This window comes from Cucurbita maxima, unplaced genomic scaffold (assembly GCF_002738345.1).
Source record: "Cucurbita maxima cultivar Rimu unplaced genomic scaffold, Cmax_1.0 Cma_Scf00002, whole genome shotgun sequence".
Classification (NCBI taxonomy): Eukaryota; Viridiplantae; Streptophyta; class Magnoliopsida; order Cucurbitales; family Cucurbitaceae; genus Cucurbita; species Cucurbita maxima.
The window spans coordinates 6,198,566-6,220,093 of record NW_019272018.1 but is presented as its reverse complement, the minus strand read 5'-3'; the positions used below and the strand labels follow the sequence as shown (position 1 = coordinate 6,220,093).

Genomic DNA, 21,528 nt, shown 5'->3' with positions numbered 1-21,528 from the left:
TATTTGTACGAGAGCATAGAGACTTTGGAGACTTTGGAAGTAAAGACTGTTTTCAGTGTTGATGAAAAGGGTTATATTTGCTTGAGAATTGGGAGCTCAACTTCTAGGCCGAAGAAGAAGCAATGATGGTATCTAGAGAATATATATTTGGCTTTATGACAAAAAATTAACCTTAAACGAGAGATACTAGATAATGTGCGTATCAACCTGTGCAATGGACACAAGACCAAACATGTGTGCAGAATGAACAGAGCAACGATTAGATATTAGATAATGTGCGTATTTTCTTTTTTTTTCAGCCACTTGGATTTTTCTTTCCAAACCCAATTTTCTGTATTTTGATAATATAATAAATGACAAATTCCAAAAGCCAAAAAGTGGGTTTGCTTAATTAATCGGCCATCTTAATAACCTAATTAAGTAATTAACGTATATCTTTCCCTTTTTTTTTTCACTCTTTAATTCTAAAAACAAAACTTCTAATACACTTTCTTAATTTTATTTAATTCTTGGTAATAAATTTGTAAATTATATATTAATTCATCTCAAATATTTCTATTTAGAATTTATGCCCAACTTTTTCTAAATAAATTGAGAAAATATATATTAGATGCATTAGAATGGCGAGAGTTAAATTCATTTAGGTATTAGATTATTAATGCATCGCTATAATGATAATACATGTATTAGGAAGATTAGTTATTGAATATTCAGTACATATGATCACGAAAAATGTTCCAAAAGTCAACTTTGAAATAAAATACATCTCCTTTTTCAAATAGCAAGATATATATATATATTTTTTATGTGCTCAATTATGATAAAATTATTTTTTTAATAATATTGCGTAATTAAGGGAAAAATATTTAAATTTACAACCCACAAGGTCAATAACCCCTAGAGCCCTATGCTAAACTGAGGTATTCAATGAAATTAATATTTGGTTTTTGCCATAAAGATTTAAAAAATCATTTTAGCAAATGTATTTCTTTTGTTATATTATTATTACAAAGTCTTTAAATGGAAACTTTTTTAATCACAAAAATTGGATAATGTTTTAAATTAAAAGTTAAATATTTTTATTTATTTATTTATTAATAAAAAGGAAAATAAAATTTATGATTTGTATTTGTACTGTAGACGGGGCCTTGGTTATTGCCATTGGTTTACCTTAGTAGATAACAGGGCAGCCGGTCTTATTCTTCGGGCCATTTCAACAACCGCCGCGACGACGATAACGACACCTCCAAAGCTCGCATTTCTTCTCTCGGCACGTCTTCTGGGGCCTCCTGGATTTTCAATCTCTTTTGGAACTAGATTTCCCTGGACCCATTTTTCGCCATGTTCTTCTACCGTCTCCGCCACCATTTTGTCAGCTTCCTTTACATTCCGTTGATTATGGAAATCTGCGATTGCGTTGGTGGGTTCTGCGCCAGAAGGGCTGTTCTCAAATGGGTATTTCTTGGTTGAGATTTTTTCCTTTTTGTTGGTGGGCTGTGGGTTTTTTTGTGTTCGTTTATTGGGTTGAGCCAAAATTGGATGCCTATTAAGAAATGGCTTCTGGGTAGCGTTGATTTTTCTATGATATAGCTTGATTCTCTAGAGCTTGTGAAGGAAATGCGGCCTTAAACTTTATATTTGATTCTGTTCAATCTCTCTGTCTGCTCGAAATCGTTTATTTCTTCTAGGTTCATGAGTAATTTGTACTGTTAAATTTTGCTGCCAATTAATTCAAATCTGTATTTGAGGCCGCTGGGGATAGCTCCTGGTTAATTTCAAGGTATAGATGTCGCCTAGGTTCCCTTTCTACGGATAAAAAATGGGGAATGTTATGCTGTTTTAGCTTTGTTTTTTTCTTTGTGCAATAGGGTTTTGCTTGTATGATTCACTGGGCTTGCTGTAATGGGAGTTAGAACAAAAGGGGAGATTAGGATTGTGGAATTTGGCTAGAGTCTTTGGTTGTGTAAGGGAGTGTGCTGAAATGGACTTGTGGGTAGTTGCTACTGCTGCTGGTGCTGGATACTTAGCCAAGTATTGGCAGAAACTGTTGAGGGATGGGAATAGCTCATCTCAGATGTCTTCTAGGAATTCAATTAACGAGGAAGTAAGATCTCTGGATCATCCCTTCCACGAAACAGCTCGAAGAACGAAAGCAAGTAGAGATATCCTGCCTGATGAAGGAGAGGTTTTGAATGAGAGAGATTTTGATACAAGTCTATTCAATGTGGCTTCTACAAATGGTTTTGATTGTGAAAAGATGGAAAGTTTGGGGAATTACCAGGACTATAACGATCTTCGAGTATCCGATTTGCCACTGGAATTATCATTGAGTAAGGACCCTCGAGCATTTGGCCATAGAAGTAGTATGAACGTGAATATGGACGATAATATTACTGATCAGCTACCTTGTTCATCTTCTAGAGAATTGAACTGGATTCGGCCTACTGTGAGGAAAATAGGTTCTCTTAGACGTAAACGTTCGTGTGGGAGATTTATTAGACCGCTTAGTTCGTTAGATAGTTGTGTGCTGTCTCATCTTTACAAGGAACACATTGAAATGGAAGAGTATATCCTACATTCGTTTCAGTCACCATCTGAATCAACCAGGAGGCAGCTCGTTGTAAACGGTGGAACCCGGATGGTCAGCCGGGCAGCTAGGGATTCTTTTAGTGTTCAGGTTGATATGGATGCAAGTAACTTCCATAAAGAGCCATTGATTGAAAAGAACAGAAATGTGTGTGGATTACCTTTGCTTCCCAAAATACAGTCTTTGAAGAACTATGAGATGATAGACATCAAGGGAGAAAGGAGACAAGGTGGAGCAAGCAGTGGCAGTCAAATGCATAATGAGAAGCTCCTCCATGGAGAAGGTGAATTTTAATCAGATAACTTCAGGGTTGCTAAATTCTTTTTCATTCTAAACGCCTTTTTATCTCGAACTCGTAACCTTTAAAGATTGAAATTTCTTTGTTCTGAGCTGTTGTGATGTTCATTATCAGTATCGGTATTGTTAATTGGTTACCATTTGCCTAATTGTGCTTAAATTTACATTTTATTGTGTTCATCAGATCGAATGCTTCCGTTCTATCTTGGATTTTCGATCGGCTTAATATCATCTTACGTGGCAAATAAGCGAGAAATAGACAAGCTCAAAGAGTTATTAAAGCATACTGAGAACTTGGTTCAAGATCTGCAAGAGGAACTTGAGATGAAGGACTCTGTAACAGTGAAGGAGCTTTCAAATGAGAATTGTGAATCACTAGACATATCTGAAAATTCGTTCTTCGGTAGGAGAGAACGGAATCTCAATTCTTCGGCTAAATCTGATGATAAGGAATTATTCGAACAAAACGCTGAAGAGGGGTCAGAATCTCTGAGTAAAATTGAAGCTGAGCTTGAAGCAGAACTCCAGAGATTGGGACTTAATACCCATACGACGAGTACAGATAAACGATTTTCTGATCTTCATGAGGTAATTGGTGTCTATTTATTGAACGTTTTTTTCTTTCGGTACATACACATACAAATCGTCTCATTATCTCACTGTGATGTTAATTTTCTGTTTCCAAGTTTAAGCATATCATTCAGATTTGGTTTAGTGGATGCTCCCTTTGAAGTACATAGTTCGTTGTTCTTGCTCTTTTGAATATAGGTTCTTTCTCTAGAACTCAAATGTTCAAATGATGAGTTCTTGCTGTGGTCAATTCCTTTTGGTTCTGCTTATCTTTATGGTTTGATCCTTAATTCACAAACTTAAAAGTATATATTCCGATGTCGTTTATACGTAAAACTTAACGACAACATAGTTTATGGATCGCTTTGAAAGAGGGCGTGTGATGTATGCATAAAGATTGGTCGTCACGGTATGTTTTGAGCCACGAACGAGGAAGAGGAACTGTTCACCTTACACCTGCTTAGTTTATTAGCAAAAACAATGATATTTAGTGGTACTCATTGTTTTGTGTTGATATGGAGCAATTTCTTTTGCAGCTTGAACAAGAATTTGCAGTAGATTTCTCTGAAGGTGAGTTGAGAGCTGACATTATCGATGGGCTAAGTGCTACTCAGATTCATGAAATTCAAGTTGACAGTGAGATTGCTTCTTCAGGTAACCACACAGTTTCACCCTGGGAGCTTAGCTTGCGACTACATGAAGTAATCCAATCGAGACTTGAAGCGCGTGTGAGAGAACTCGAAACAGCCCTTGAGAATAGCGAGAGGAAACTTCAGAGGGTTGAAACCAAGCAGATCAATTCTTGGAAAGGATTCACCCCAAGTGAACTACTGGTACATTCATCTAGTGAAGAAAGTCTTACTGCTCAACCTCTTGTTATGAATTTAGCTGGAGAAGCTCTGGATGCCTATAATGAGGCATATAATGAGTTGATTGATACCGATGACTCCGAAGAAGAGCTTGTGTGTCCACCATCAGCAGTCGACGAAAGTAAGCATCGACAAAGCAACACCACCACAAACGGTCATCGATTTTCAATCCCGACAAGCCTCAGTAGGATACTTGTTAAGGAGAAAATGAAGGATTGTGATTACAAGGTTCAGCAGTCAAATGATGAAGATGAAAGCAGTGATTATGATGATGAGATGGAGAAGCAGTTGATAAAGCAGATTGTGGAGAAAACCAGAAAGGGATCCCCTGTGGTTCTGAATGCACAAAGATGGCTGTTTTCAATGGATAAAGACAACGTCTGAACCATAATGTAATACTGATCAATCATTAGTGTAGAACACCCAACATTACCATCAATTATTATTGTTCTGCAATAGCCTTCTTTTGGTCGTTGAATAATGACACTTTATTTAAAATGCATCCAACAATGAAAAGACATACAACAACTACAAGCCACAAGCAGCTTGGATCTTTACCACAATAGCCTTCATAGGATAGAATTGAGAATGGCTTCTAATAGAGATCAGACAAAACTTATTTGTCAGTGAGAAACCAAATTGAAAATACATAGGAACACTGATCATCGAGGAAGGTCCAACATGGCCATAACCAAACATCCAATATCATCTATCAGGCTCTTTTAGCGAAGTCATTTGCGTCGTCGTCTTCGTCTCTATCATTTCCTTCAAGTTGCTCCCCTAGGCCACTTCCAGGTGCATTCATGGAGTCTGTTTCTTTGCTGCTAAATTGATCGCCACCGGTATATCCTCCAAAACCAGAGCTTTCTTCAGACCCACGGTTGGAAAAATAGTCGCCGCCCCCGCCACTGACGTTATAGTTTCCACTGTCCCCACCAGAAAAATTGCTGGCGTTGTAGCCAGCATCATTCCCACCAAAGCCACCACCTGTGCTAACACTTCCACGGCTGTCACTGGCAAACTCGTTGCCATAGTTTCCTCCAGTTCCTTGGCTACCACCGCCAAAATTGTTCGTATAGTTACCACCGGAACTATATCCTGTCGTGGAGAATCCACCACTACCATCACCATAACCTCCACTCCCACCACCGCCATAGCCCCCAGGACCACCGCCACCATAGCCGCCACCGCCATATCCACCACCGCCATATCCACCACCACCGCCATATCCACCACCGCCGCCATAGCCGCCACCACCACCATAGCCGCCACCACCCACACCACGGCTTCTATCATTAGCATAATTCACCCTAACGCGACGACCATGAAGATCCTGTTTGAAATAAAATAATCCAAATCATCCAACTTTCTGAGTTTAGCAAATATTAAGAACCAGAATAGATTAACTAAAAAATGCATCACCATAAATTAGGCAGTTAATTTTAAATAATGCTTGGTTCCAATAGATTCAAAGGCCAAACAAGTAACATGAAAGCACAATCATCAGAAGGAAAAGAAAGCAGACAGCTGACGTTCTTGAATTAACATTGCATCATCCTTTTTAATCAGATTATAACATATAAAAGCATATGAATATAAAACAATGCATCATCCTTTTTAATCACATTGAGCCGACAACTGAATCATTACCTGTCCATCCAATGCCTGGATGGCACTAGAGGCCTCCTCACTGGAGGTATAAGTCACAAATCCAAATCCTCTAGATCTTCCAGTTTCACGGTCCACAATGATCCTAGCTGTCACGGGGCAAGGAAAAAAACAGGGTAAACAAGGAAAACAACAGTAATTACTAAATTCAGACTCGACACACTCCACTAGCACGTCAAGTAATATCCAGCTCCAACCCTCCAGAGAAACATAATCCCTTGAGCAGATTCCATCATACGGGTTCCAAAATTATGTTTATTACATGTTCATTTTTGTTGTAAAGATAAATCTTTGTATTACTCTGCTGTGGAATGTTCAAAAGCATGCTACTTTACAAAAATTGATTGTACAATAAAAATAAGCCATGTTAAAAATTGGAAGAAAGATACTACTAAAATAACCTTCAAGCAAACATGGTAAACAAGTTGGGGAGTGGTAATATACCTTCAACTACTTCTCCATACTTAGTAAAGGCTTCCCTCAGACTTTGATCATCAGTGCTGAATGAAATACCTGCATCATAAGCATGCGTACAAGCACAATATAAAGAAAAAGAAATTGGGACTTGTTCCTTAAATAAAAAAAACAACTTTTCTAATCGAACCTCCGACAAAAAGTTTAGAACTTTGCATGGAAGACATCCATCGTACAGCTTGACAGATAGATAAACTGGAAGCCTGCAAATCCGATCCAATCTTCTTATTTGCACCCTGCCTTAGAATATTTCCAACCTTACTTAGGAAAGCCATTCAGATGCAACCTGAAAGAAATAAATGAAAATGATTCGATCACAATATCAGAGACAACAAAGAAAGCTGTTAGGTTCCTCAAATTACGGGCCACTAAGGTTTTTGACAAGTTAAGAGAACAGAGAACACCGTCGCAACATAACTCATCGCCAGAACATACTAAAACCGACTAAACAGAAATGGACCATAAACGAACACTAGCGATGCCAGAAACCGACGTAATAATGCTCATAACGTTACCTTTCAGCGCCAACGTGCATAAGCTCTGTTTAGGTGTTTAATAGAAACATATCAAGCTTAATAAGATGATCCTTACCACCGAAAACCAGTTCATCCATAACAAAATAGACCCTTTAAACCAAATCAACACGCAACAGAAGACAGTCCGTGATGAAAAAAATCAAATACGCAAAAGTCGAGAGAGATAAGACTCATCGCATATTTCTGCCATCATTCCCTCTAGTTCCCGAACCCATAAACCACAAAAATAACTCTATTCAGAGTAACAAACCATCGATCAAATGTCCAACACCCTCAATACGCACGCGCGTGACCGAATCAATCAGTAAAGCATAAACAAGTGGCAAAATGACGTGTAAAGAAAACGCAAAAACAGAGACAATGGAGTGAATGGATAACGAACCTTCTTCTTCTTCACTTTCGTTACGATGCTAAAACCCTAGCAGGTTTTTCTGATCCGTACGGTAAGAGGTTTGTAAGAATATGAGAATATATAGAGAAGCTGGAGAAATCTGGGCCGTCGGATGGATCAATGACGGTGCAAACTAGGGCCACGAACAAAATTCAAAATCTACCCTAATTTTGTAAGATTTGTATTTTTTTTTTTTTACCATAAACCTTTTTAACTTTATTATTACGTATGAATCTAGTAAATTTTACTGGGGTAAAAGTTAATACTACATTTTAAACCTAGTTGAAATATACATTATATTAAATGATCATGTGATCCGCTCGTTAACATGACATAATATTAGCTTAATATTTTATATTTTATATTTTAGGATAGTAAACTAAAAAAGATAATAAATAAATAAATAAAATTATCTAACTAATTGGGTTAAAATGAAAAAAAAAAAAAACCAAGGAATATATATATCTTAATGGAGGGAATAATAAAAGGATTCCGAAAATGGAGGGAATTTTAAATAAATTAAATTAAATTAAAAATATTTTTAAAAAATATTAAAAAATGCAAAGTTCGTTGGTAGAAAGAGAAAGAGAAGGCTGAAACAATGCGACGCCTCATAACTTCCTTCCCACTCCGTTTTCCATTTTCAAGCTCTACTCTTATCTCTCTCTCTCTCCCCTAAATTCTCTCTTCCTCCCTCCCATCTCTGTTTCACCATTCTCTCTCTTCCTCGTTCGATTCTATCGGAATCTTTTCTGAATTTGGCACTCTTTTCTTTTGCTCATTCGATAATCCATCCCTCTGCGACATTCCCAATCCGGGACTGTCGGTACCCGGCCGTCGGAGGCCTCTTCTCCTCATCTCTCCGGCCGGAAGTCTCTATGAGCTTTTCGTCTTATACTACCTGGGATTGGGATGTTGTCGACGTAAGTTATCGTTTATCCTGCAACTCTTGACTTTATATTGGATTCCCCTGTTATTCTTTTGACGCCGTCGTGTTTTGTGTTACGATTTGTTGTTATTTGTTCGGTTTCTTTTTTTGCGGATGTAGATATTTGATTTGAAATTTCATGCGAAGTGAACGAAAAGGAGCGATCGAGAAATCACGAATACTTGGGATCTTGAGAGATTTGATGTTATGAGGGGTTAGGCGATGGAATAGTGAATGGGAGATTGTTGAAATGAAGCGCATGGATTATATCTTGGAATGCGATCTCCGTATTTCAGAGTTTCAAGAGGTCGTGGAATGGGGCAAAAGCCGCGCCGTTCTTTTCGAGGTTGCGAGATATTGTTTAGTTCGCGGCGGCGATGAATAATTCGCAAGTACTGGTTGAGTTTCAGTAATTGAAATCTAACGATTTCGGGTTATCGCTTAACTTCTGTTCGTCATGGATAGAACATAGGCTGGGGATTAAATCCGGATGGCCGAAGAAACTTGTAGTCCCCATCTTCCATTTCTCTGATAAACACAATGCATTGATTGCTCGCTGACAGGAGAGCTAGCGAAGTAATCCATTTCTGATTCAATACTCTCTTACAGCGTGATAGAACCTAGAACCAGATTTAATCGAATCATAAAGGGTTTGGATATCTTGATTTGTTTATCGCATTTCATGTTCTTGTTGCATTTTACAGGCGGTGATTTTCAGACTTGATCTGATTCGAAAATTGAAGAGTGGTGCCTGAAAACATATGGAATCTGGGCGAAAGATTGAGGCCGGTGAATCAAATACACATCCTAGCAAAACTTTAAGCTCCGCCTTATCCTCGGCATCTAATTCCTCCTCCGACAGCTCCTTCGAATTGGTTGTAAATGAGCCCGGCCTATACGTTGGTGGTACGACGAGTGACTCTTTGAAAAAAGAGTTGCATGCTGCAGGACACCCGGATTCTGATTTTGCGTTTATCAATGGCAATGAATCTTCCCTTCGTGATGGTGTGATTGAATTCCCAAAGCCTGCAAAGGACAAAGATATCAAGGCTGTGGTGAAGAACAGCAGGTCAGGCAGCGAGGAAACAACTCAATATCCTCAAACTCAAGTGATGGAGCGAGCTGATAATCCTAATTCACCTGGATATAGAATCCCATCTCATGTCTTTTCTAGAACTAAATCTACAACGCCTACAGAATGGAGTGGTGCTTCAAATGAATCATTGTTCAGTATTCAGATGGGAACCATGAGTTTTACCAGAGAACAATTGTGTTGGATAGGAAAATCAGGCGAGCTATATAGGTCTGGTGAATTAGCCATGAGCGTATCCCAGGCTTTGAATATGAAACATTCTGAATGTGGGTTGAAGGGCACCCATCAAGATGGTGATATGGCAGTCACTGAAGCACGATGTGCCCAAACAATGAGGGAGGTTATAAGGGAAAATTCAGAAACCAACCGCATGGGAAGTTCTACTCTAACAGAGTCGTCATCTCAGTCAGCCAGCGTTTCTCATCAGTCAGAAAGCAGCACACAATCTTTCCAGTTTCCCATGTAAGCCACTACGTTCTCAAATCCTTATCGACTAATATAGCTTTTGTTTTAATGTTTTGAAGAAAAACATTGTCATTTTTCTTCGAAACTAACTGGTAGAATCGAAGCTGTAAATGGATAAGAGTGGATAAGATGAGCTAAGAAAGTATGCAGAGCTAACCGAATGAAGTATTAGAAGAATGCTCATTAATTTTTCACTCTTAGCACTAAAATTCTTGAGAGATGTTGCAGATCAAATTTATATGAATGTTTTGTTTGTCCAAATTGAAGATTGTCAGGAGATGGAGCAAAAAGCATTTCTTTTAAGGGAGCAGAACCCGAGAAGGAGAAGTCGAATCACGAGACGAATAATGAATTGCAACATTCAGCTTCATCAAATCCACAGATCCCCAAGGAATCGAGCTCAGACGAATCTCCAAAAGCAGATTCAAATGTGGCTCCTCCAAAGAGATGGCTTTCTTGCTTATCTTGCTGCTCCTTCCGTAGTTGAGAGAAGTGTACAGGTTCAACCAAACTGCCACTGCCCCCCTCTTCTTGTGTAGCTACTAGGATAATGCATCTGGATAGTTTTGTTAACAACACGAATTTTGTTTTGGTAGGCACAGTTTCTCGGTTCTTGGTAACTGGATAAGCCATCTTTGGACGCAAACTTTGTGCTAAATCATCTGTGTCTGATGTTGACAACTTCAGTGCCGATGATGCTGATGAAATTGCAAGAAAGAAAAAACAGTTCAAAGAAGCTTGAAATGATCGTCTCCAATCAAATGTGGCTTCTCGTTTGTCTGTACTTCTCCTTCCTTGATGAAACATGAGAGTGGTACCCATTGTATCGTTTGATTGGAATGATATGATACCCAATGGTGCTCGTTGTTGGTTGTCTTTTGCCCCTTCTGGGTCTGGGAAGTGTCAAAGAGCTTCAAGGAAGCTGATGAACAAACGTAGATAGGTGCGAATGAATGGCTTCGAGTTTGATCGAATTGGATGTTGAGTTTTGAAACGAAGGGAGGAGTCATTATTGTTGTTGCTGCTGCTGCTGCTGTTGCTGCTTTAGATTTGCTTGTACGTGGTGGAACTATGTAGCGAGAGCAAGACCATAGCTTCTTCTCTTATTGCCCTGTCGATAATCCCTTTTTGTTCCCCTTTATAAATACAACTGTTATTTGACAGTTTTGTTTCTCTGTGTTGGTTATCTTACTTGAGTGTAATGATTACTTGAGAATTACCGTCCAAATAAGTTTCAATCGCAATATTAAAATTATCATAGATACATTTTATTTTCTGATGCTAGATGACGAACATGAACCTATGAACTACAAACTCTTTAAATTCATTGTTGAAATACACGTGACCATTCCTAAATCCTATATATATATATTTATTATTTTTTTTTTTAATAAAAATAATCAAATATTTAATTTAGTTACTGACATTAGAAGAAAAAACCTATATATGAGCAATTTCACATCAAATCATTTCAAAACCTAAAGGGGTAGCCAGGTAATTTCAGAAAGCTCGGAAGGGTAAATCCGTAAATTAGGATTCTCGGCCGCGTAAACCGTATTAGCCCGCCAAAAATTTGGAAGGTGTTTGGGAAAAATGGAAATCGGAAAATTTATTTGCCGCGAAAACACCAATCTTTCTCTTTTTTTCAAAGATCCAAAACCAATTTCCCGCTTGAATCATCAAATACAAAACCCCCAAATCCCTTCTTCTTCCCCTCATTCTTCACTTCTTCTTCTTCTTCTTCCTCTCGCTGAATCTCTCTCAAATTTCTGACCTAGCTTTTCCTATCCTATACCGTCGAGCAATGGCGAATGCACCTACCCCAGGCGGGATTTCCAAGATCTTGGCGAATCCATCCCCGGATTCCGCCTCCGATGTCCCTCAGGTTGTGCTTCAGGTCCTCGATCTCAAGGCGACGGGAAATCGCTACATGTTAGTTTTCTTTCACCTTTCTTTGAACTCTGATTAGTACTGTGTTGTTTACTTATGCTCGCTCGAACTGTCTAAGATTCCCTTTTGGTTCCGACCTAAGTTCGGTGATTCATTGTTGACATGCTTGAAAGTTAAAACTCTGGTTTAGATCAAACTGTTTGTGTCGTGTGTATAATCTTTGGATTATCTGCCAGGGGTTCGTGTTTTCATAAATCGTCGCGTTAACGATTAGGGAGATTTCTGTTGATATTTGTGATTGAAGATCTAAAGCTTATATGGGCCGTTTATTTAATTTCTATTACTTCACTTTCAGGTTTACTGCTGCCGATGGGGATATGAAGCTAAAATCCATTCTTCCTTCAAACCTTACGTCAGAGGTCATATCTGGAAACATTCAAAATCTGGGTCTTATTCGCGTTCTTGATTATTCTCTCAATGACATTCCGAACAAGCCAGAAAAGTGAGTTTCGTCTTTCAAATTTTGAGAAATAATCATGTTGCGCCTTCCTAAATTTATATGTAATTGTTCTTTGTTTAGTTATGGTTTGTCATATTTCTTTCTTATTATCAGGTATCTAATCGTGACAAAATGTGAGGTGGTGTCTTCTGCTTTAGACAAGGAGGTAAAATCTGAGGTTAAGAAAGAGGAAGCAGATATTGTTTTGAAACCCAAGCAAGAGTTAGACGATAAGAGTGCGGTTAATACTGGATCTGGTATTCTTTTAAAACCAAAGCAAGAATTGGTTGCCAAATCAGCTGCCCAGATTGTACATGAGCAGCGTACAAAGTGAGTGTACTCTCTTTTAGGAGATCATTTGTTGGACTTAGTTATCAAGTTCACAGTTACTGTATGCAAATACTGATACATGTTTACATGTTTTTGCTTTTCCGTGAACAGTATGGCACCATCTGCACGGATGTCCATGACAAGGCGGGTTCATCCGCTTGTCTACTTAAATCCGTACCAGGGAGATTGGACTATCAAAGTTCGTGTTACAGACAAGGGAAATCTGCGTACATACAAGAATGCCCAGGGAGAAGGTTGTGTTTTCAATGTGGTGTTGGCAGATGAAGATGTAAGTGAATTGCCGATCTGTTAAATCATTACCACTTTTACTTAAACAATTACATTTTATAGTCTCTTGTTGATATGCAAGTGAAGTTACTTGTCTCTTCTTGTTCAGGGGACACAAATACAAGCAACGATGTTCAATGAAGCTGCAAGAAAGTTCTATGAAAAGTTTTCCCTTGGCAAAGTTTACTACGTTTCAAGGGGAACTTTGAAAGTTGCAAATAAAAAATTTAAGACAGTTCAAAATGATTATGAAATGACATTAAATGTGAATTCTCAAGTAGACGAGGTCACCAACGAAGCTGCTTTCGTCCCTGAAACCAAGTTCAATTTTGTCAAGATTGATATGTTAGGTCCTCACGTGAATGGAAGAGAGCTTGTTGGTAAGAATCCTATCCTACCCTAAATAACTTATCCTTGCATGTTTTTTTTTTTTTTTTTTTCCATCTTATAAAGTTAAACATGTTTTTGGAACGGCCAGATGTTATTGGAGTTGTACAAAGTGTTTCTCCTACCATGAGCATTAGAAGGAAAATCAACAATGAGACAGCTCCAAAACGTGATGTAACTATTGCTGATGAGACGTGAGTAGATTTTCTCATTGATGAAAATTGTTGTCTGTTTACATCATTCATATTGAAGTTATGAGTATTAAATTGCAGAAAAAAGACTGTTGTGGTATCTTTGTGGAATGATCTTGCTACCACCGTGGGACAGGAGTTGCTTGACATTGTCGATCAATCTCCCATAATTGCATTGAAGTATCTTAGAGTCGGAGATTTTCAAGGTACTGCTAAAATTGAAGTGATTATATCTGGTAAAATTGAAGCAAACTCTCTTGACATCCTACTTGCTTCCATCTGCAGGTGTATCTTTGTCAACTATAAGTAGGAGCTCAATTTTAATAAATCCCGACATAAAGGAAGCACATCAACTGAGATCATGGTAAGTTTACAGAGTGCAAGTTGAGTTCGTGCCATAATATAATTAGCTATAATAGTAATGCATTTTATATTACCTGCGTATAGGTACGACTCTGAAGGAAAAGCCATATCCATGGCTTCTGTCAGCTCTGGCATGAGCCCCTCATCCAAGAGTGGGTCGAGATCCATGTACACTGACCGGGTCTCCCTGTCTCATATACTCCAAAACAAATCTTTGGGAGAAGAAAAGGTAACATACATACGACCTTTGAATTCAAGAAAGTGAAACTTCTATAGGGAGCAATACTATGAAATATCCATCCCTATAGAACATCTATTTATCAAGAGTAACATGAGTTTTATTATCTCTCCAGCCAATGTTCTTCAGCATAAGAGCATATGTCAGCTTTATTAAGCCTGATCAAACAATGTGGTATCGGGCTTGTAAGACATGCAACAAGAAGGTGACCGATGCCATTGGATCTGGATATTGGTGCGAAAGCTGCCAGAAAAACGACGAAGAGTGCAGCTTAAGGTACATAATGGTCGTAAGAGTTTCTGATGCCAGTTGTGAGGCTTGGCTCTCCACATTCAATGCAGAAGCGGAGAGGATTGTTGGGTGCACTGCTGAAGAGCTTGACGGGCTCAAATCACAGGTAACGAATCAGATAATACAAGAACTTGACATTGAGAACTTGAAGCAAACTTGATTGACCTTTTCTTATGTTTTCAATAGCAGATTGGAGAGGAGGCTTCATATCAGCTGAAACTCAAAGAAGCCACTTGGGTTCCACATTTATTTCGAGTTAGTGTCTCTCAGAATGAGTACAACAATGAGAAGAGGCAAAGGATCACTGTCAGGTCCGTTGCTCCAGTTGACTTCGCTGCCGAGTCCAGATTTTTGCTTGAAGAAATAGCAAAGATGAAAGCTTCGTAGGAGGGGTTTATTGCAGAGCCATGGGTTACTTAGGACTTTGGTAGAAAATTGTAAATTAAATCACCAATTAACAGTCGTTTTCGTTTTTCTTTTCTCTAGTGACAATGGGGGAATGTTTTGTTTATCATCTCAATTCAAGGATGCTTTTGCGTATACTAAGCTTTTATTTCACATTTATGGTGACTAGATGGTTCAAATGACAGAACTTGGAGGATACAAACTTCACTATTGGTATTAGTATCATTTAAAAATGATATGACTTGGAAGAAATTGAGTCGATATTGGTTTGTGTTTTTTAACTTGGGAAGGGGCATTGAGAATTCAACATGGATTTCAATTACAAAACTCTAGGGTTTCTCCACCCTTGCACGTCTCTAGGCTGTTGGTTATAAATAAATGAATATTCTACAAATGTACTACCCAACCTCAAAACAATCCAAAAAATGAAATGAAAGCTCACTAGCAATGGTTCGTTTTTTCTTATTAGCATGGGATTGGATGTTTGAAAGACAAGGCAGACAATCTTCGAGGAATTCCTATCAATTTTAGATAACAATCCATCTTTCTTACTTTTGCTCTTTTTCCCAATCAATTGCGAGAGTTCTCGTTACTCCCATGCGCATACAATAGCTATGAGTTGCCGTAAGGGCTGTTGCACGAGTACACTAACAAGAGAGGAACTATGAATAGTCACTCTAAGATATTGCATACAAATATCATGAGAAAGATAGCCTGGTTCCTATAGACTCTTGACTCTTGAGCGGCTAAGAATGTTATGTCAAAAGAACCCATAACGATGAAGGAGAAGGCAATGGAATTGTGAGATTCAAGAGCAAAAACTCCATTAACATTTTGGTTTTAAAAATTTTACAATTCAAATAGTTGATTCGGTCTACAAGACCCAGTCCACAAATACCCCGATAATCGTGTGAGATCAGAGGGGCAAAGAAATAGTACCCCAAAATAATGCCTAATAGAATAATAATCATAGCAAAATGATGTTCACCAAAGAGCCTTAACGTCGTACAGCTTTATGAAGCACTAAGGGTAAAAAATAAATAAAAAAAAAAAAAAAATCAAAACTATCTTCTCACATAAATGTAAATGACTAATTGAAGAGTACCTTCAGTTTCTTCTACCGCAATTAATAACCTAAGAAAAAATCCAAAAAAAAAAAAAAAAAAGGTAGATCTCAATTCTCAATTTTACTGTCAAAAAATTGTCAACGTATCTCTTCCCTTAACTGTTCAACCAGAAACTGCGCTACGGTTTACCCCACCCTGACGACCTCCTCCCCTTCCGCCTCCATTTTGGTTAGCCCGCTGATAACCATCCCCATTGCGTCCAGTCGAACCCCGAGCTCGTCCAGCAAACTCACCCTGGTTTCTAAAATCGTTTCTTCCATAGCCTCTGCCACCACCGTAGTTCCCTCTTGCCCTGAAACTGTCACTGCGGAAACCACCTCCTCTTCCTGTAGGGAATCTCCCTCCTCTTCCACTTCCGCTAACTGAATAAATCAATTGATTAACATGATAATCAGCTCTTGCAGGCAGCAACTGGCTAAGAATTCGTACGTTCCTCTACTTAAGTTTCATATGGCTTAAATGTATAGCCCTTCTTAACCTATCAATCAAAGGAAAAAGGAAACAAAAAGTAAAGTTCAGACACGAGCTCACCTCGGGTGGTAGTCCTCTTCTCCTCAACAACAGCTTGACGATCACCAATTGTGACTGGCGAAGCCTGGTGTTATTGAATTAAGAAAAGTCAGACCAACAATATCAAATCAAAAAATCACAAACATATTGTCAAAACGAAAAGTGAAAGCAAAAATACAAAGTGAATAACTAACCATTCCCATGGCTAACAAAAGAAAAAGTTAAGAGATGCACACGAAAGAACCACAACTACTTGAGCAGTTGAGCTTTAAAAAAGGGAAAAGAAACACAATTAATTTCACGCTCACAATAACCTAAGGAAGTAATTTTAGCAGTTATCTAAACCACATCCATAACATTATAATTCTCAATACTTCAGCCTAAAAGAAACGAAATAGCAAAATGTTAACACTTAATGAGCATGACTCCAAAGTAACAAGAGGAATCATTTTTTACTAAGAAAAAAAGTAGATATGCAGTGTCTACCGAGTTTGAAATTGTCAACTCTTGTTCAATGTAGCAACACTTAGGTTCACAAAATTGTAAAGCATTCTACCTACTTCCATAGAAGTACCCCAACTTCATAATTGAAAATCATTATCTAGCCTTCAACATTAAGCAGGTAAGAAAGAACTATGCGATGTTCATTATCATAGACAAGCAACTTGAAGTAGGCTGGAATCTGTGACCTCCTGGTTGAATCAAAGGTTTTTCACTATTATTTCATGCTAAATAATAAAAAAAAATTACATAGAAAAAAAAATTGACTAGTCTGGTGAAGGTCAAATAATTTCCAAAAGCAAAAGATGTCGGCAAAACAATTAGGCCATCAATTTTACTCAGATGCAGTCAACCCAACTCCACGACGTCGGTCACTCACTTTCTGAGCCTAATTTTAACCTGATTTGTGAAAAGATACAAAGAACAAAGAAGGCATCTTAACAGTTACAATCTAGGTTGACTATTTTTCTCTTCAAAGCTTGAATAACAAGCCCAGATCATAAATACAAATAAGCTGGAGCACATTTAGCAGTATCCCACCCAAGATAGATGATATAAATTTCTAGTTCATTTCCATTAATATTCTGTTGAGGTGCAGTAAATTACTAACATGAACCTGTACAAACAAAGGTGGGTATGGTGTTATGGCCTAGACTAGATAAGCTGGAGCTCATTTAGCAGTATCCCACCCTAGATAGATGATATAAATTTCTAGTTCATTTCCATTAATATTCTGTCGAGGTGCAGTAAATTACTAACATGAACCGGTACAAACAAAGGTGGGTATGGTGTTATGGCCTAGACTAGGGACATGACACAAAAGGAAACACAACTAGAAAATATCACAAATTATGGTCTTACATTGAAGGTCCAACTTCTCAGACTCATAGATATAACACGGAAAATGCATATTCAAGTTACATGAATCAATTTGAATCCTTAGGTAAACTGTAAAACAAAAGCATCTACAGCCAAAACAAATCATCTTGAGGAGACAAATTCTTTTTAATGCTTTAATTTACATTCCCTTTTTTTACAGGCCGAACATTCCGTATAAATAAAATAAGCTTTGGGATCAATAACATGTATAAAACACATCACTAGTTGATGAAAAATGAAAACGTTGAGAAAGGATTCACGTTTAAAAAGATACCTTCTCAACCAATGCAAGTATGCAACATGTAAATATTGACCGAAGACACATGAGAAGGACAAGGTAAGAAAAAACAAAGAAATCGCATGGAGGACATGGAATATGAGCACACAAGATCATCTAATACACCGGTAAGACATACTGGAAGCAAGAAGAAAAACAAAGAAACAAGGAAGAAGGAGAACAAATATAACCATATCAGTACAGTATAGAATTCATTCATTCAAACCTAGTATAATTTTTGTAGAAACAAATATTTACAGGAAAAAAAAAAACCCTCAAAATTCAAACGATACAGCACAAAATCTCAAAAGGCCCACGGTACATAAGTCCTAATTCAGTGCAATCCTAATGTAGTTATTTACCAGAAAAAACAGATCATACACTCTCTCTAGTAAGAAGTTCCATCAAAGAACACTACAATCATAAAATGAACCATCAAAAAATATCATAATCATAAAATGATCCATCCATAATATAACCTAAATAGACAAGATGTATTAAGAGATCCAGACGAGAAAAATGTGATAGATGAGTTATACATTAAGCAACTTCACAATTGCAATAAGAAGATTAAGGTGCACTGTAATTTTTGTTACCTCAAGTGCACCATGAACAGAGCTTAATTGCTCAAATTCAACAAATCCAAAACAAAAGCCTTGCTGCAGGAGAAAGAAAGAAAATGTTAACAAGATAATAGACAAAAATCAGGTTGAAACAAAATGAAAGACATTAAACTAGGATAGGACCTTATTACTCCTAACTTGAATACCATCACGCTTAATTGGCCCAAATTTCTTGAACTCTTCCTCAAGTTGTTCAACTGTAGCATCAAATGGCAAGTTCCGTACATATATGGAGTGACCTTCGGCTGTAATTAGTATTAGCAAAACATTACATTTCCATGAAAATGTAAACATGTCATTATGACACCGACTGAAAAGAACAACCAAAGCACTATTTATTTGTTTTAATAAATTCTTGTTTGCAATACATATAAAAATGATTTGCTGAAATGAACTGCTAAAAAAATATAGATATCAACATGAGCACACACACCTTCCTCATGAAGGTTACTGCTTTCAGGAAGATTGTCACCATTTACTGCAGAAGCATCGGAAACTGGAGCAGGTTTAACCAGGCCAATAGATTGATGATCAGGATTTGCAGGAGGTGCGGCTCTTACAGGAGTAGTTGCAACATAAACAGGACCAGATATTGACTTTGGCACCTTAACCTGTGAAACAACAAGCCATCTGAGTAAATGTCTGAAACAAGATTGGCACCAAAATATCAAACATGCAGAAAGAAAAAATAACTCACAATTGATGCATACGACTTCTTTGGAGCATCTTCTTGGGCAACAGGGGCTGCATCAGCTGTCACAACTACTTCATGCTCAATTTGTTGTGGGGGCTCAGGAACCTCCTCCTGTTCAATGACTGATCCTTCGTCATTACTGGAAGGGTCACAAACTTCAGGATCATTGTTCATGTCTTCCTCTTCCAATGAAATTGGAGGTTCCACAGTAAGATGATTAGGAGCATGAGATGGTTCTGAAAATGGGGCAGAAAGCTATCTCACAATTCCACAATAAGGCACATCAAAGTAAATATCATCTGGAAAAGTGAATATACCTGGTTCTGGTGTTGAAGTAACCGTTGTAGTATTCTCTTTGATGGCATCGCCAGAAGAAGAGTTACTTCGATTAGATTCAGTCTCTTCAACATGTCTTAACACATCATTTAAGACATAGTAGCCTTTGTCCTGAGGAGCAAGAAAAAATGTTTGGGAAAATTTTCTCCTCAAGTTGTCCTTCCCAGTTAGGCATCCTGTTACCAAAACAATCACTCCTTTCTCATGAGACTCCTGAGCATCAGCAGTTATTATTTCTGCTGTATAGTCTCCATAATTCAAGGATATGATCTTGTCATTTATTGCCTGTCACAATACAAATTGAACTTCAATTGCTAACCATACAATGCTCATTGATTTATTACATCATTGAAGTAAGACCAATTCAGACCAATAGGAAAAATTCAGCTCTTTACAATAATCTAGAGAAGATACATGGATCAACATCAAGTAATAATGACAGAGAGACTGAAACTCAAAAACCATTACACTACAACCATAAACAATTTGGAAATCAACCACAATTGCTCTTGGACAAATTGTCTAAATCTTCAAATTAATAGGATGTGATTAACAGGTATTGTAGTCATTCTGGAATTATGTCGCAGTAATTACCTGATTTCTATAGATATATCAGATTGGTTTTAATACTAATATAATTCGTATCTTACATGTGAATGTATGTTTCTCTTCAAAGTCGGGAATGCATACTAGAGGAGATGATATTGACTAGAATAACTTTCAAGTGGAACCCGAGTCCTCAGAAATAAAATACATACTTTTCCATTACATTGTTGGCCTACTTTATCTCTCACTGTGATTACATGTATGCATTTACATAATCCATATTCCATCCATAAATAATTTCACAACCATATGCTCCAAACACGATTATAGTACAAATGATTCACAGCAAAAATTTCCAAATGCATGACCACAGGATTGGTACTAATTTCATACATATCCCTGACTTCAAAAACTAAATAAATAAAGGTAAGATAACTATTCAAGCCATATCGGGTATAAATATCATGTATACATCATAAAAGCTTACCTGCATGCCTGTCACTGTTGTCATCACTCCATTGACATCTGGACGGCTTAGCAAACTTGAATCCTGATAAAACCGATGCACCGATTGTGGAGAATGATGAAGGATGTGGTAATACTGCCCAACAAACGCATTCCCAACCACTTGGGCACTGGGAGCAGGGGAAGAACTGGCTTCCTGTGTTGCCGCCATCTACAAGATCATTTAGAGCATATCATAAGCATAGCTCAATGCAATATAACTAGTACCAGAAAATTCACCTACGCCTTAAATTGTAGGTTAAATAGAAATGTGACTGAAATCTAAAAGAAACAATTGAACTATATATTACTTAGTTTTTTTTTTTTTTTTTTTAAAAAAAAAAAAAAAAAGAAGCAATATATAGGCGCCTAGCCGGCGACATTTAGGTATTACTTAAAGCAACATTTCTTTAGGGTTTATATATTAAATGAACTGAAGACTGAAGTAAAACCACGAATAAAATTTTATAAAAATCAGTAATACGATCTTCTTACGGCTCCCAACCTCTACTTCATCTCACAAACATGCACATAATATCGTAGATTGTTTAAGAACATATATGTAAAACAACAGTCAGGTTTTACACAATATTTGCAATAGACCACGCAGTATACTATCACGTCAATACAGGTGAGAGATAAGAAACATTTATGCACGACTAGAAAACTGACAATCGAAAAGGATAGAGGCAAATCGTCGCCGAACAGTAATGGGTAGCAAAATGGCGAACGAATGCGCTGAGCCCTAAATGGAGAAAAAAAAAAAAAAAA

General features: G+C 37.6%; 5 protein-coding genes across 12 annotated transcripts in view; 3 read left to right on the top strand and 2 right to left on the bottom strand.

The window, feature by feature from the left end:
* Window positions 1-1,164: 1,164 nt before the first annotated feature.
* LOC111470386 lies at window positions 1,165-4,795 on the top strand. Of its 2 annotated transcripts, XM_023115960.1 has the most exons (4): window positions 1,165-2,870; window positions 3,069-3,472; window positions 3,991-4,024; window positions 4,109-4,795. In XM_023115960.1, the coding sequence occupies exons 1-4, from the start codon at window positions 1,982-1,984 to the stop codon at window positions 4,705-4,707; spliced, it is 1,926 nt and encodes a 641-aa protein (XP_022971728.1). In that variant the 5' UTR covers window positions 1,165-1,981; the 3' UTR covers window positions 4,708-4,795. The 2 variants fall into 2 exon arrangements, with proteins under 2 accessions (XP_022971728.1, XP_022971721.1); XM_023115953.1 differs by having other exon boundaries at window positions 1,166-2,870; window positions 3,991-4,795.
* LOC111470449 (glycine-rich RNA-binding protein 2, mitochondrial-like) lies at window positions 4,788-11,631 on the bottom strand. 4 transcript variants are annotated; one of them, XM_023116022.1, is made up of 6 exons: window positions 7,384-7,479; window positions 6,596-6,751; window positions 6,436-6,504; window positions 5,974-6,080; window positions 5,560-5,656; window positions 4,788-5,508 (listed from the first exon to the last, which is right to left on the bottom strand). In XM_023116022.1, exons 2-6 carry the CDS (start codon window positions 6,738-6,740, stop codon window positions 5,036-5,038), a joined length of 891 nt encoding a protein of 296 aa, XP_022971790.1. In that variant the 5' UTR covers window positions 6,741-6,751; window positions 7,384-7,479; the 3' UTR covers window positions 4,788-5,035. The 4 variants fall into 4 exon arrangements, with proteins under 4 accessions (XP_022971790.1, XP_022971776.1, XP_022971783.1 ...); XM_023116008.1 differs by lacking the exon at window positions 7,384-7,479 and adding an exon at window positions 11,603-11,631 and having other exon boundaries at window positions 4,788-5,656; window positions 6,596-6,753; XM_023116015.1 differs by lacking the exon at window positions 7,384-7,479 and adding an exon at window positions 11,606-11,631 and having other exon boundaries at window positions 4,788-5,656; window positions 6,596-6,753.
* Window positions 7,996-11,103, top strand: LOC111470413. Of its 4 annotated transcripts, none has more exons than XM_023115984.1 (4): window positions 7,996-8,315; window positions 8,441-8,896; window positions 9,025-9,875; window positions 10,146-11,103. In XM_023115984.1, exons 3-4 carry the CDS (start codon window positions 9,082-9,084, stop codon window positions 10,363-10,365), a joined length of 1,014 nt encoding a protein of 337 aa, XP_022971752.1. In that variant the 5' UTR covers window positions 7,996-8,315; window positions 8,441-8,896; window positions 9,025-9,081; the 3' UTR covers window positions 10,366-11,103. The 4 variants fall into 4 exon arrangements, with proteins under 4 accessions (XP_022971752.1, XP_022971753.1, XP_022971749.1 ...); XM_023115985.1 differs by having other exon boundaries at window positions 8,441-9,875; window positions 10,146-10,378; window positions 10,481-11,103; XM_023115981.1 differs by having other exon boundaries at window positions 8,441-9,875; window positions 10,146-10,378; window positions 10,475-11,103.
* On the top strand, window positions 11,607-14,895 carry LOC111470404 (replication protein A 70 kDa DNA-binding subunit B). Its single transcript, XM_023115972.1, has 11 exons — window positions 11,607-11,810; window positions 12,124-12,270; window positions 12,382-12,597; window positions 12,709-12,886; window positions 12,995-13,265; window positions 13,364-13,466; window positions 13,545-13,669; window positions 13,749-13,827; window positions 13,911-14,055; window positions 14,180-14,461; window positions 14,545-14,895. Exons 1-11 carry the CDS (start codon window positions 11,683-11,685, stop codon window positions 14,740-14,742), a joined length of 1,872 nt encoding a protein of 623 aa, XP_022971740.1. The 5' UTR covers window positions 11,607-11,682; the 3' UTR covers window positions 14,743-14,895.
* Window positions 14,896-15,696: 801 nt separating this feature from the next.
* Window positions 15,697-21,528, bottom strand: part of LOC111499857 (ras GTPase-activating protein-binding protein 2-like) — a 6,255-nt gene continuing 423 nt past the window's right edge. The window contains exons 2-9 of the mRNA XM_023151563.1: window positions 20,741-20,929; window positions 19,689-19,992; window positions 19,375-19,607; window positions 19,111-19,288; window positions 18,801-18,922; window positions 18,651-18,713; window positions 16,419-16,482; window positions 15,697-16,249 (exon numbers count right to left, since the gene is read on the bottom strand). Coding sequence (XP_023007331.1) covers window positions 15,990-16,249; window positions 16,419-16,482; window positions 18,651-18,713; window positions 18,801-18,922; window positions 19,111-19,288; window positions 19,375-19,607; window positions 19,689-19,992; window positions 20,741-20,929 — 1,413 coding nt within the window. The 3' untranslated portion in view covers window positions 15,697-15,989. The remainder of the gene's footprint in view (window positions 16,250-16,418; window positions 16,483-18,650; window positions 18,714-18,800; window positions 18,923-19,110; window positions 19,289-19,374; window positions 19,608-19,688; window positions 19,993-20,740; window positions 20,930-21,528) is intronic.